At 42.5% G+C, this 9,707-nt stretch overlaps 1 protein-coding gene across 1 annotated transcript; it reads left to right on the forward strand.

Annotated features, from left to right (window-relative positions):
- Positions 1 to 84: 84 nt before the first annotated feature.
- COPS4 (COP9 signalosome subunit 4) lies at positions 85 to 9,089 on the forward strand. Its single transcript, XM_064711175.1, has 10 exons — positions 85 to 380; positions 1,543 to 1,622; positions 2,348 to 2,499; positions 3,488 to 3,591; positions 4,324 to 4,477; positions 5,585 to 5,735; positions 6,061 to 6,231; positions 7,504 to 7,619; positions 7,967 to 8,051; positions 8,542 to 9,089. The coding sequence occupies exons 1-10, from the start codon at positions 304 to 306 to the stop codon at positions 8,673 to 8,675; spliced, it is 1,224 nt and encodes a 407-aa protein (XP_064567245.1). The 5' UTR covers positions 85 to 303; the 3' UTR covers positions 8,676 to 9,089.
- Positions 9,090 to 9,707: the final 618 nt, after the last annotated feature.

A 9,707-nucleotide genomic window follows, 5' to 3' on the forward strand; every position in this document is an offset into this window, starting at 1 on the left:
CGCAGCGCCCCACGCTTCCGGGACCGCCCCTCCCCGCCGTCCGCTTCCGGGGCCGCGCGCGGGCACCACCCGCGGAGGAGGAGGAGGCGGTGGCGGCGGGGCCGGCCGTATCCCACTCGCGGTGTAATTCCCGTAGGATAACGCCGTGGGATATCCCGCCCCCCTCCCCGAACCGCGCGCGGGGCCGGCCCGCCCGCGCCCCCCTCCCGCGGCCTGCGCGCGCTCCCCGTCACGTGACACGCACCCTCCCTCCTCCCGCCGGCGCGCGCGGCTCCATGGTGGGAGGAGGAGGCGGCTCCCAAGATGGCGGCGGGCGCGGTGAGGCAGGACCTGGCGCAGCTGATGAACTCCAGCGGCTCCCACAAGGACCTGGCCGGAAAGTGAGTTGCCGGGTACCGCCGCCGCCGCCTCCCCGGGTTGGGGCGAGGGGTGTGAGCCGCCCGCAGGGTGAGGGGGCGCCGTGCGCTGCGAGGGTGGGTCGTGCCCAGCGGCCGCGTTTCCTCGAATAAAAAGGAGACAGGAAGGTGTCACCTCATGGCTGTGTAGCTTTTTCATTCATGGGCAGGTTTGCTCAGCCCCCTCAAGGCTTAGCTGCTGCCCCTCGGTGTGCTACAGAGAGAGGCCGGGGGTTTGTTTTCCTCTGCTGCCGTGGATGTACCAGCGACTGTCTTGTTATCATTAAGAATTATTGCCCTTTTATTATTGCTATTCCATTATTGCCGTTTTATTACTGCCATTGTCATTAGGTGTGTGTTTTGGGCGGCAGCCCTGAGGGGTTGAGCTTCTCGTGGCGCGATGTGTCACGGAGGGTTTCACTCCGGAGTCCCGCCAGGTGCGGATCTGTCACCGGGAATTCTTTGGCTCCCTGGCCACCTGCTTGTGTCCTAGCGGGGCTGTGTCACTTTTAGGGTTTTCCTGTGAAACCTTGGAAATTTTCCCCTCAAAATGTGGCTTCCACGCCGATGTAATACTTCACACACACTGAGGCAAAGTTTCGTTAGCTTGCTGAAACAAGAAAAGAGAACTTGTTATGCTTTGCAGGAATAAACACTTGAAAACACGTGGAGTACACCTGTGTTGGTGTCAAGTGGCTGTAGCTTAATATTTATCACAACACTATTTCTCACTCACATTGAATGTGGCATTTTGAATGTTTGACTGCCTTGATTAATCTGAATCTACGAGCAGCATGGTTTTCATTACTTTTTCTATGTACTATCCTGGGCATTTGATAATTTTTTTAAATTATTATTTAATTATTATTTGTTTGTTTTAAACTTCCAAAATTACACATATGTTCTTAGATAACAAAATGATTGGGCTCTGTTACCTGAGAATCTAGTCCTGGGATTTAAGAAGAGCCAGGTACCAATTCCAGGTGAACATTCATGACACTTGGGAACAAACTGGAGAATTGCCACCTCAAGGCATAGAAAATATGAGCAAAAATAGGGCTCTGACATAGAAAGTACGCAGAGAGGCAGAAGTTCTTAGTGAAAAAATGTGTGATTTTTAACCTTTTCAAATTTTATTTATGGACAGGTACCGTCAGATACTGGAAAAAGCCATTCAGCTGTCGGGTGCAGAGCAGCTTGAAGCTCTCAAGGCTTTTGTAGAAGCAAGTAAGTGCATAAGTGGTGTAAGTGGTTGTACACTGAGTGGAGGCCAGAGGTCTGTGGGGTTGTGTGTTTGTTAGCTGTGTAAATGCAATATATTTTTGTCCTGTTGGAGCTCAGACACAGCAGGAAGAGGAGCCCTCATCAGCACATTCAGAAGTGAAGAGGGAATGGATTTGTAAGCTTTGTGGTTATTACAGCTTTCCAACCTGTCAGCAGGAGAAGGTGAAAACAGAGCTGTCTCTGTTGAGTGCTGGAGTTGGTACTGGATGCCAAATGGCATTTAAACTGACAGCCTCCTTCTTCACCCATTTGTGAAATTGCCAAGAATTTGTTAGGGTTTGGTTTTTTTGTGTGTTGTACTGGGTGTTTGGAACATCTCTGTAAATTATATCTCCTATAATGTTTTTAAAGTTGAGAATAAGCTTAGTGAGATTTAGCTCAAAAAAGTACTTTGTCCAAGATATTTCAGCAACTGAGAACTAAATCAACGTGAACAATTCATTTATCTGTCAGGGGTTAAGAACTCTGGTGACCTCTAGTGTAAACAATTTCTGAAAGAATAGAAAAACCCACCTTTATAAAAAAAGAAAAAAAAATCCCCTTCACTTGCATAGTTTTTAAAATTTAAATATTCAAATGTAATGTAGAAGTAAATTATGACCTGTAGTGAAGGCACTGAAAAATACTGCACCTATTCTGTGTTTTACTTTTGTGCACCTCTGAACCAGTGGTGAATGAGAACGTCAGTCTGGTGATCTCACGGCAGCTGCTGACAGATTTCTGTACACATCTTCCAAGTCTGCCTGACAGCACAGCCAAAGAAATTTACCACTTCACCTTGGAAAAGATACAGCCCAGAGTTATTTCATTTGAAGAACAGGTGAGACATCAATGGTGAAATTGATTTTGGCTTGTGGGTTTGGCTTTAGTCTTTCCCCTCCTTGTCTGCTGACTATTTCAAACCTTTCAAAAAGCTGCTCAAAACAGATATTTCTACTTAGAGTCCAGTTTTTCAGTCCTGTGCATGGAAAACCTGAGCTAAATGCAGAGAGCACTTAGGACTGTGCAAAGATTACAGACTGTCACTTCATCATGATGATGGACATGTAATTCCTCTGCTTCCAGTAATTGGCTTGTTCCAGTGAAACAGTCCTTGAGCTGCTGGAGGTGGCTGGAGAGACAGGCTGCTACTCACTATATTGCCTTTTACCCAAGTAGTGAAACAGGTGGTGTGAAGAGCATGCACCTTGAAAAATAGCTTTGTTTCAAAAGAAATAAATTTTCTCTGTGTGTTTATTTTAGCCATAATCATTTTACCAGGAAAAAATATTTTCTTGAAATCTTACTCTGCTTAACTACTAAATATGCTGCTCTGCTTTTTCAGTTCAATTCTATGTTTTGTTGTACAAATGCACAGTATCATCTGTTTATATAAAAATCCCTTAGGATCTAGTATAGAAGTGGAAAGTCAAGGTAGTTTCTGCCATTATTTTATTTTGCTTCTCTTCATCTTTTTTAAGCAGCTTTTACTCTGAGCTAAACAGGCTTGCATGTATGTCATAATGATTGTGCATAAATTAAATCAGATACATCAGATGATTTATTTGCTTTTACCCACACTTCCAGTTAAAAACCCAGGTTGTAAGCACTGATACTTTACCTGCTGACAGCTGCTCTCCAAAGCAGAAGTTTCTCATGAGGATCTAATCACAGATCATGTCATTCCTACCTCACAGGCATGATATGAGCTGTAACTGCAAGAAATGGCTTGTGCCTCTTGGTGCTCCAGTTCTTGCAAGATTTGTTTCACCTTTGTAAAAGCTCTGTAAATGATGGCTACCTTTGCTGTTGATTTTATTGTCCTTCAGGTGGCTTCAATAAGGCAACATCTTGCATCAATCTATGAGAAAGAAGAAGACTGGAGAAACGCAGCACAAGTGTTGGTGGGGATCCCTTTGGAAACAGGGCAAAAGTATGTGACACCCAGTTCTGTGTTAACTGCTCTCTCTAAACTAGAGCAGCAAGTGAGAATTTTGGCGTTTGCTGCACCAGAAGTTACCCACTATTAATTAGTGTTATTGATAAGCAAGTATTTTTAATAGTATTTTGCAGAATTGTTTCTAAGGTTATTGGAAGGTGGCAGTTTTTTAATGTGTCCACCTTCTCAGTTCAAAATGAAGACACAGATTGTAACTGGATTTGGATGTTAACAAATGCAGTTGGGGGTTCTTCTGTGTGCTTGTGAGGTGGGGTTTGTTTTAGTTTGGTTTGTTTAGGTTTTTTACCTGTAGAACCCTTGCAGTTAGTTTTCTCTGGCAGTCCTTCCCCCTTTCTCATTGTGTACATAGAAGGAATTGCTGTAGGTTTTGCCTACTTATTTGTTGCACTGCAAGGTTGATTCTTAAGTGGCTCACCACTGGTGGCAAACTTCCAGTCTACAAAAAACAGATTATGAGAGTGTGCATTTGTGTCTTGGTGGGCAGCATTATTTCAGCTGCTGTTTACAGGAGCCAGTTCTGTATTGGCATTTATCTCAAATTCCCTTACTTTGTACAGAAAGCACTAATTTGGCAGTGGGGCAGAAGAAAGCAGGGTAAAGCAAGTGATGCCAAGTGCTTAAGAAGCATAAGAAATGTTAAAGCTGCTAAGAGCACAGGTAGTTCTGGAGCAACTCTGAGCACTTGCTTTTTTCTTTCCTCTGCAGGCAGTACAATGTAGATTATAAACTTGAGACCTACCTGAAAATTGCCAGGCTGTATCTGGAGGATGATGACCCAGTTCAAGCAGAAGCTTACATCAACCGAGCTTCCCTGCTTCAGAATGAATCAACTAATGAACAGCTGCAAATCCATTATAAGGTTGTCTAACCTGCTTTATTACTTTCTCCTTCTAAAGAGAGACATTTCTAAAGGGAGACATTTCCACATTGAGATGTCTTAATGCAGTGCCATTAAAACTTTCATCATGAAAAAAAAGACAAAGGGAAAAGCTACATGGATTTGGGAGCTTGAGAGACACATCTCAGCAGTTATTAAACAAGTCATTCCTTACCATTTGGAGAGAAGTATGTAATGATTCCTTAAATGCCAGCTTTACTGATAGAAAATAAAAGTAGGCTAAAAAGCATCTGAAATACTTTCGGAAATATTGCCTCCACCTTTGTCTATAAATCTAAGTGAGGGGAAAAATTGCATACAATATTAGAGACAGTAGTAGTCCTCCCACCCCCAAGTAATTAAGTAAGTTCCATACATAAAAGTAGCTTAAAGTCTTAAATAGTAAATTAACTGCTGACATTCCTGCTTTTTTGTGGGTTTACAGTGTACATAGTTCATACACAAATTTCTCAAACCATTTTAGTAAGTGAGGAGCAGTGATGACTGAGTGTAACAGAATTGGTCAGGTGTGGTGGTGTTTAAAATTCAGATGTGCCAGGAGCAGTAACTCAGCATCTGGTGGTTTTTGTTTGTTGGATTTCCCTTTCCTTTTTTCCTCATCCCTTATTACATTTTGAAGTGTGCACTAAATTGAAAGTGTAAATATTTTCTGTGAATCTTAGAAAAGCATAAAGGAAGGAAGAAATTTTAGGTGGTGTTCCCATGCTGAAAGGGAAAAGCAAATACTTGAAACAAATTGCTGTCAGTGCCAGTAGGGAAGGGGAAACTCACACAAGTACAGTATCAGCTGTAGAATATTTCAATTACTTAGGCTCAATGCTTGGCTTTTCAATATTTGCAATGTTTAACATGTGAGCAGTGGTGGGAAATGCCCTTGCAATTGATTTCCCTGATACTTCAGCAAGGACCTGTCAAGTCAAGCTAATTCTTTGAAGGCACACCTTTCCCCAGGAAGCAGAAGAGCAGTGTTTATGGAAGCTATCACTTGACAGTGTGCAGTTTTTACACACCTGTCTTCTGCAGCCTCCTCTGCTGCTTTGCTTTTCCTGAGCTGTGCTTCCTTTCTAGGTTTGCTATGCTCGGGTGCTCGACTACAGGAGGAAGTTCATTGAGGCTGCCCAGAGGTACAACGAGCTGTCCTACAAGAGCATCGTCCATGAGACTGAGCGCCTGGAGGCGCTGAAACACGCCCTGCATTGCACTATTTTGGCATCAGCAGGTAAAATGCACCTTACCTTTCTGTGTAAAAGGTATTTTCCTTGGAGCAAGTCAGCTTGTGTCTTACTTGTATTACTGAGATTTGGTGAGGAATCCAAAGTTGTGACCACGATGTCAGAATTACGTGGTGGCAGACTGTTAGCTCAGAATTGGATTAGTGCAGTGTCTTTGCCTTTGTGAACTGAGCACAACCAAATTCCTTCTTCAGTAGAGCTTTGTTGGCTGTTATTTGCACGCATTGGGGAAAAAGATAACTTCCTGCTGTTTACCTCTAAGTACTCAGTGTTTTGGTGGTCAGGTGTGAGAATTCCTCTTGGCTTTCCTAGGACAACAGCGTTCCCGCATGCTTGCCACTCTCTTCAAGGATGAGAGATGCCAGCAGCTTGCAGCCTATGGGATCTTGGAGAAAATGTATCTGGACAGAATTATCCGTGGAAATCAACTGCAAGAGTTTGCAGCCATGCTAATGCCTCACCAGAAAGCGACTACAGCTGATGGTACACACTTCTCTAAAACCTTGTAATGCAAGATGTTCATCCATCGAAGTTAGACTTCCCCAATCAGTCAAGAAGGGTCATGGAAAAGAATTTATTACTGTTATATCATCATTTGAGAAATATTTTTCAGCATGTATAGTTCGATAGTAAAGCTTCTTAAATATAGTTCATCTTTCTGATTTGCCAGTAAGGTTTTGAAATACTTGTCTGGTGGATAACTTGTCACATTTTCTTTCCATGTCCTTGTACAGTCCTCATCACTGACAACTTTCCAGTGTTGCTAATGGAGTCTCTGTCCTCCTGAGCTTCTCAGGCACTGTTCAGAGTAGGGTGCCTAGAAACCCATGACAGGCATGCAGCCATAAATGGTCTGGTACTGATGATACATGTATTGGAACTGCTTCCTGACATAGTGAGGGGATGGTTTGGACCTCACACACATCTCCACTGACGTGACACTAAGTCCTGAACATCTGAACAGTCAGAAAAAATGTCAAGTAATGACTTAACTGGTATCCTAAACACACGGGTCTCAGTTTTCTTGACTGGAAGAATATAAAAGTGGAAAAATACATAAGCATGAAATACCTCTGAATCAGGAAAATCTTTCTAGTGAAAAATAACTGTTGATTAAGGAATAATAAGTAACCATGTACTTGTAGAAGTGAAAACTGGGTTAAAGGTACTTGCTAGCAATATATGCTGCATTCCTTCCCTTGGTGACTTTGTTGTTTATTTATAACCTGTACTGTTTGTCCTTAAAGAATGCAGGTTAGGTGCTGTTTAATAATGTGTTTATCTTCAGCTAGAGGTTAAGGGGCAAATGAGTTTTATTGTTGAAAACTGTTCAGTCAAGGGGAGAGACATCAGATAAGGATTTATCACAAGCAGAGTAAGAGAGAGGTTAATTGTACCCCTAAGAGCCATAATGAACAATAAGAAAACCCCCAATGGTCTTTCCATTTGTCAGGCTAGGATCACAGGAGGTCAAACCCCCTCAATTCAGACAGTAAGTCTTGTAGCAAGGGCTCCACTTGCTTACTCTAGAAATTAAATAAAGAGTTTATCTGTTGTAAAATCAGCCATGTGCCATCCATTTGTTTCTGTCTGCTTTCTCTGCACAGCTTAACAGGGATGCAAGGCAGATGCATCTGCACATGTAACACTTTAGAAAAAAAAGAGAAGCGTTTTTTCATTTACTGTACTTTATAAACCAATCTATCAATCTTACAGTAATGTTTTGGGGTTTTTTTCCCTCATCTAACCCTAAAGGTTCCAGTATTCTGGACAGAGCTGTTATTGAACACAACTTACTATCTGCAAGCAAACTTTACAACAACATTACCTTTGAAGAGCTTGGAGCATTACTAGAGATCCCTGCAGCCAAGGTATCCGTTTCCTGCCTTTTTATTTTTAAACAAGGAGCATGAATGGCATGAGAAAATATCTGTGATAAATATTAGGAAAACTAGTTAAATATTAGGGAATAATTAAATATTCTGTGTTATGAGGAAGATTAAGTATCCAGTACATCTTATGAGAGTGGTAGTAGCACAATGTGGAATAAACAACAGTGGAGTTAGATGCCACTGATTGTTTGTCTAATCATTTAATGCGTGCTGTCTGTAGGTTCCTTCCCCCCTGAGTTGTTAAAAACCCATAAGACTGTTAAGTGTGGATAATTTCTAACTTCTCTGAGCATGGACTAAGTGTCTGACATCTTTCCTTGTTCTAGGCAGAGAAGATTGCATCTCAGATGATAACTGAGGGTCGCATGAACGGATTTATTGATCAGATTGATGGAATTGTTCACTTTGAGAGTAAGTGAAACCACAGTATAATTTATTTTTTTAGCACCTTTCAGAGTGAGCTTTTTGAGGTGGTCCCTGCCAGGATCAGGAAATTAAGTTTATTAATAATCCCTTCTGCCCGAAGTGAGCTTGCTTGTCCTGCTGTAGCCAGGAGATGGCAGAGTTGGCCACCAAGGACAACCTTGACACTTCACCCACTCCCTGCAGAGGGCTTTGCATCCTCTTACTCACAGGAAAGAGTGAATTTATTCCATCAGTCTCCTTCTGGGAACAGGTTTACCAGGAAGTTCTCTGTTCCAATTTGCTTTGATGAGGGAGTTAGGCTTGTAACAGGCAGCCAAAATAATTGCAGCCTTTGTGATCCTGGTGTCACTGCAGGAAGGCTTCCTTTGTGAGCTGGGTGAGGGCAGTGGCAAAAGGAAAGGTTGCAGCTGACAAGGCAAGGGAATTGCTAAGACTTACTTTGTTCAGTATTGGTTGTTTTTTCTTTTCTTTTCAGCCCGTGAAGCTTTGCCGACTTGGGACAAGCAGATTCAGTCGCTGTGTTTCCAGGTGAACAACCTGCTGGAGAAGATCAGTCAGACAGCCCCGGAGTGGACAGCGCAGGCCATGGAGGCACAGATGGCTCAGTGACCGGGCCCGCTGTCACCTGCCTGCTGTGCCGGCAGGGGGAGCTGAGCAGGACTGGGAAACAGCACAGCACCGTCTTCACTTGCCCATCTGCTGCTTTCACTGTGCTTAGGACACCGCTGGCTGATCCCGTGCTTGGTGTGACAGGCTCCCAGTTCTCTGAGCTTAGCTCCATGCTCTTGCTGCCTCTGCCTTGCACTCTGCCCTGTGGTTTTCATTTTAAAGAAGCTGTAATGTCTGCAGCAAGCTTTGGGTTTGGTTTATTTAATTTTTTTTTCACTGTATTGCTATAGCTTTGTAGCTCATTACTTCCTATGGTGCGTGTTCTGCTGTGAAAATAGAAGCACCATGTTTCTTTTAGTTGTAATTATTCTAATAAAGGCTGAGATAAGCCACTTGGTTTAAGTGTTGTAAGGACCTGTGGTTTTGGGTTTTTTGGTTTTGTTTTCATATTTTTCTTAAACAGTAACTTGAAATAAAACAGATTTTTATAATTGCATTTTCAGCTCCTGAAAATGTTAAATGAAAACCTTTTTTTTTCTTTTTTTGCTTATGAAATGCAAGTCAAGGTGTCATGTGATAAGCAAGACTAACTTGAAAAGCTTATGCACAGCAATGAAGTATGAAAGTGTCCCTTCTGATGTTTATCAGTCTGGAGTTGGGCACTCTTTACCCATCCTTGTGCTTTGCCAGATACAAACATTTAAAAAACAAGACAAATATTTGGGTCTTCAGAGGCTTCTGTGCTTGCTTATCTCCAGACTGTTGGAAACTCCACCTACTCAATAATCCACTCAGTTGCATATCTAGCTCCATACCCTGGATCCATCATATTTTTCAGTTCTTTAACAGCTTAGAGAAACAAAACCAAGTTGGCTGATGAGGCAAACATCCCTGAAGAAAGGAATTAGTAAGTTTCAGGATGTCAAGCACAGCAGAAACTAATTGCTATTCAATCAAAATCTTTAAACAGGAACGAGCAGCATGCACACTTGCTATACTTGTCATTGTTTGTGAAGAAGTGCCTCTTTTTGA

The sequence above is a fragment of the Zonotrichia leucophrys genome, chromosome 4, assembly GCF_028769735.1.
Source record: "Zonotrichia leucophrys gambelii isolate GWCS_2022_RI chromosome 4, RI_Zleu_2.0, whole genome shotgun sequence".
Classification (NCBI taxonomy): domain Eukaryota; kingdom Metazoa; phylum Chordata; class Aves; order Passeriformes; family Passerellidae; genus Zonotrichia; species Zonotrichia leucophrys.

What these genes read in the sequence shown, in the direction of transcription:
- COPS4 (XM_064711175.1), top strand. Translation starts at nt 304, where the DNA reads ATGGCGGCGGGCGCGGTGAGGCAGGACCTGGCGCAGCTGATGAACTCC. An exon ending in TTATTTCATTTGAAGAACAG is followed by an intron (nt 2,500 to 3,487) that starts GTGAGACATCAA and finishes ATTGTCCTTCAG; the next exon opens with GTGGCTTCAATAAGGCAACA. An exon ending in CACTATTTTGGCATCAGCAG is followed by an intron (nt 5,736 to 6,060) that starts GTAAAATGCACC and finishes TGGCTTTCCTAG; the next exon opens with GACAACAGCGTTCCCGCATG.